Genomic DNA, 2,514 nt, shown 5'->3' with positions numbered 1-2,514 from the left:
TATATATATATATATATATATATATATATATATATATATATATATATATATATATATATATATATATATATATATATATATATATATATATATATATATATATATATATATATATATATATATATATATATATATATATATATATATATATATATATATATATATATATATATATATATATATATATATATATATATATATATATATATATATATATATATATATATATATATATATATATATATATATATATATATATATATATATATATATATATATATATATATATATATATATATATATATATATATATATATATATATATATATATATATATATATATATATATATATATATATATATATATATATATATATATATATATATATATAACGTTAAGATATGTAGAAGCTCACATACATGTTGCGAGTTTTTGGAGAGACGTAGTAACAAGTGTCGGATCTCATCCTTACGGACAGATAAGAAGCCGTTGAGCTTATGAGACGCGAAGATCTCCACGGCGCCAATGCGGCGCAGGTTTCGCCAGTGGTCACCATAAGGCGCACTAGTCATAGTGGTGGAGTTGTACTCAATATGTTTCCCGACAATTAAGTCTGGCCTATTGGCGAAAACAATGTCGTTTTTTGTAAAGCATTCTTCAGCAATTGAGTAGGAAGTGACGACAACCGTGAGACGGTTTCCGAGGCGGAGGCAGAAAATTGGGGCGCCTCCTAGGGATTGAGAGAAAGAGAGGAATGTGCGGTGAAGTGGCATCTTCAGGAGGTGAAGGTGTCCAATCAACGGCAGTGGTCTAGCCGGACTTGGTGGTAGGTTGAACTTGCTATGCGTTTTACCAAACAAAAGTTTAAAAGAAATGAAAACGAAGAAGGCGAGAGTTAAAACTAGGATATGGGTTTCCATTGGAGCTACGAATTTGTCTGTGCTGAAATGACCACGGGAATTAGAAGTTATAGCTTAGTTTATAACGTCAGCGAGAGTTCACGTGGAGCATTATGATGAAAATAAGATGTTCAAATTTTTGTATCCCACCCGTCACTAAAGATATGTTCATCAGGTCTCATGCAATCAAACACTTGTAATATATCAACATTAATAGACGAATATATATATATATATATATATATATATATATCAACATTGATTAATAATAAATTCGGATCCGCCAGCACAAGTAGCTAGCATAGCCAGCTATATTTGGTTGTTAACTCACCGCATGATCTTAATAACATTCACTATGCGTAAAGATGAAATGATTGAATTTCCTAATAAGAATTATCTATATACTTATTTAATAAATAAGCAACCCTTTTAAACAAATAACCATATTCCATGTAAAATATTACACAAAATATCACTGTATTTTAATACAAAATATAATAACAGAATTTTAATATTAATTTGTTGTAACCTGAAAATGATTATCCAAAAAAATAGTAATTATTAATTTATTAGATTACAAAAAATCATTAATAAAATAATTTCGAAATTATTTAATAAAATAATAATAAAATTATTTCGAAATTATATAATAAAATAATTAAACATATTCTATTTATTGTTTCAGAAATCTTAGGAAACAATAACAAACTATTTAGAAAATTATAAAACTTAAATTTATTTATAAAACTAAGATTAAATATTTACATATCTAAATTATTTAATAATAACAAATATATATTAAAATTAGGTTACAACATTGTTTATATTTTTAAAATATATCTATATATTTATTTAAGCTATGTTGTTAAAAGTTTAACCAGTTCTGATGTGACATATTAAGAAAATGCTATTATATTTTAATTATTCTAATAACTAACAAAAGAAAAGTTTAGATTTGTTTACAAGATAATAAAACTCTATTTATTGTTTCATAAATCTTAGAAAATAATAACAAACTATTTAATTGGCTAAAACTTAATTATTTATACACAATATTCACTATATAAACAATACTAAGTGTATAATATTGATAATATACATAACCTAATTGTAATTTTCACCTATAAAATTAATATACAACATGTTATACCAATAACTTCAATTTGTAAATTTGGTATATTAAGATCTTTAAACACGATCATATCAATTTGTAATACCACATCACGGGTCAATACATGTTTTGTTAGATTTTTTTGGCTTTACCGAATGTATAATTAACGAATTTTATATTGCACCAAACCAAAATAGTAGTACCAACTACGGGTCGAAATCAGAGTATGACCTTAAGTAAAATAAATATATGATTTTATAAAATGTATAGAATTAATAAATTTTCTACTATTATTTTGTAACAAACAAATTCAAATTTACATAAATATTTCTTCACGCTGGTAACATTATTCTACAAAATATTAACGTGTATTTATGAGTCGGGTAATAAAACAGGTAATGAGACAGATAACAAGACGCTCAAAAATTAAATTAATATCCGATACTCGATCATTATTCATGGATAATATAATTATTATACCCTTCACTCGACTCTAAAGCTGC

The 2,514-nt window shown here is 24.3% G+C and overlaps 1 protein-coding gene across 1 annotated transcript in view; it reads right to left on the bottom strand.

The window, feature by feature from the left end:
* The window catches only part of LOC104713761 (cytochrome P450 81D11-like), a 2,453-nt gene extending 1,409 nt beyond the window's left edge, over positions 1-1,044 (bottom strand). Inside the window, exon 1 of the mRNA XM_010430962.2 lies at positions 421-1,044. Coding sequence (XP_010429264.1) covers positions 421-921 — 501 coding nt within the window. The 5' untranslated portion in view covers positions 922-1,044. The remainder of the gene's footprint in view (positions 1-420) is intronic.

Source organism: Camelina sativa, chromosome 9, assembly GCF_000633955.1.
Source record: "Camelina sativa cultivar DH55 chromosome 9, Cs, whole genome shotgun sequence".
NCBI classification, from domain to species: Eukaryota; Viridiplantae; Streptophyta; class Magnoliopsida; order Brassicales; family Brassicaceae; genus Camelina; species Camelina sativa.
Note: the sequence above shows the minus strand (reverse complement) of the source record. Positions and strands in the feature narration are given on the sequence as shown.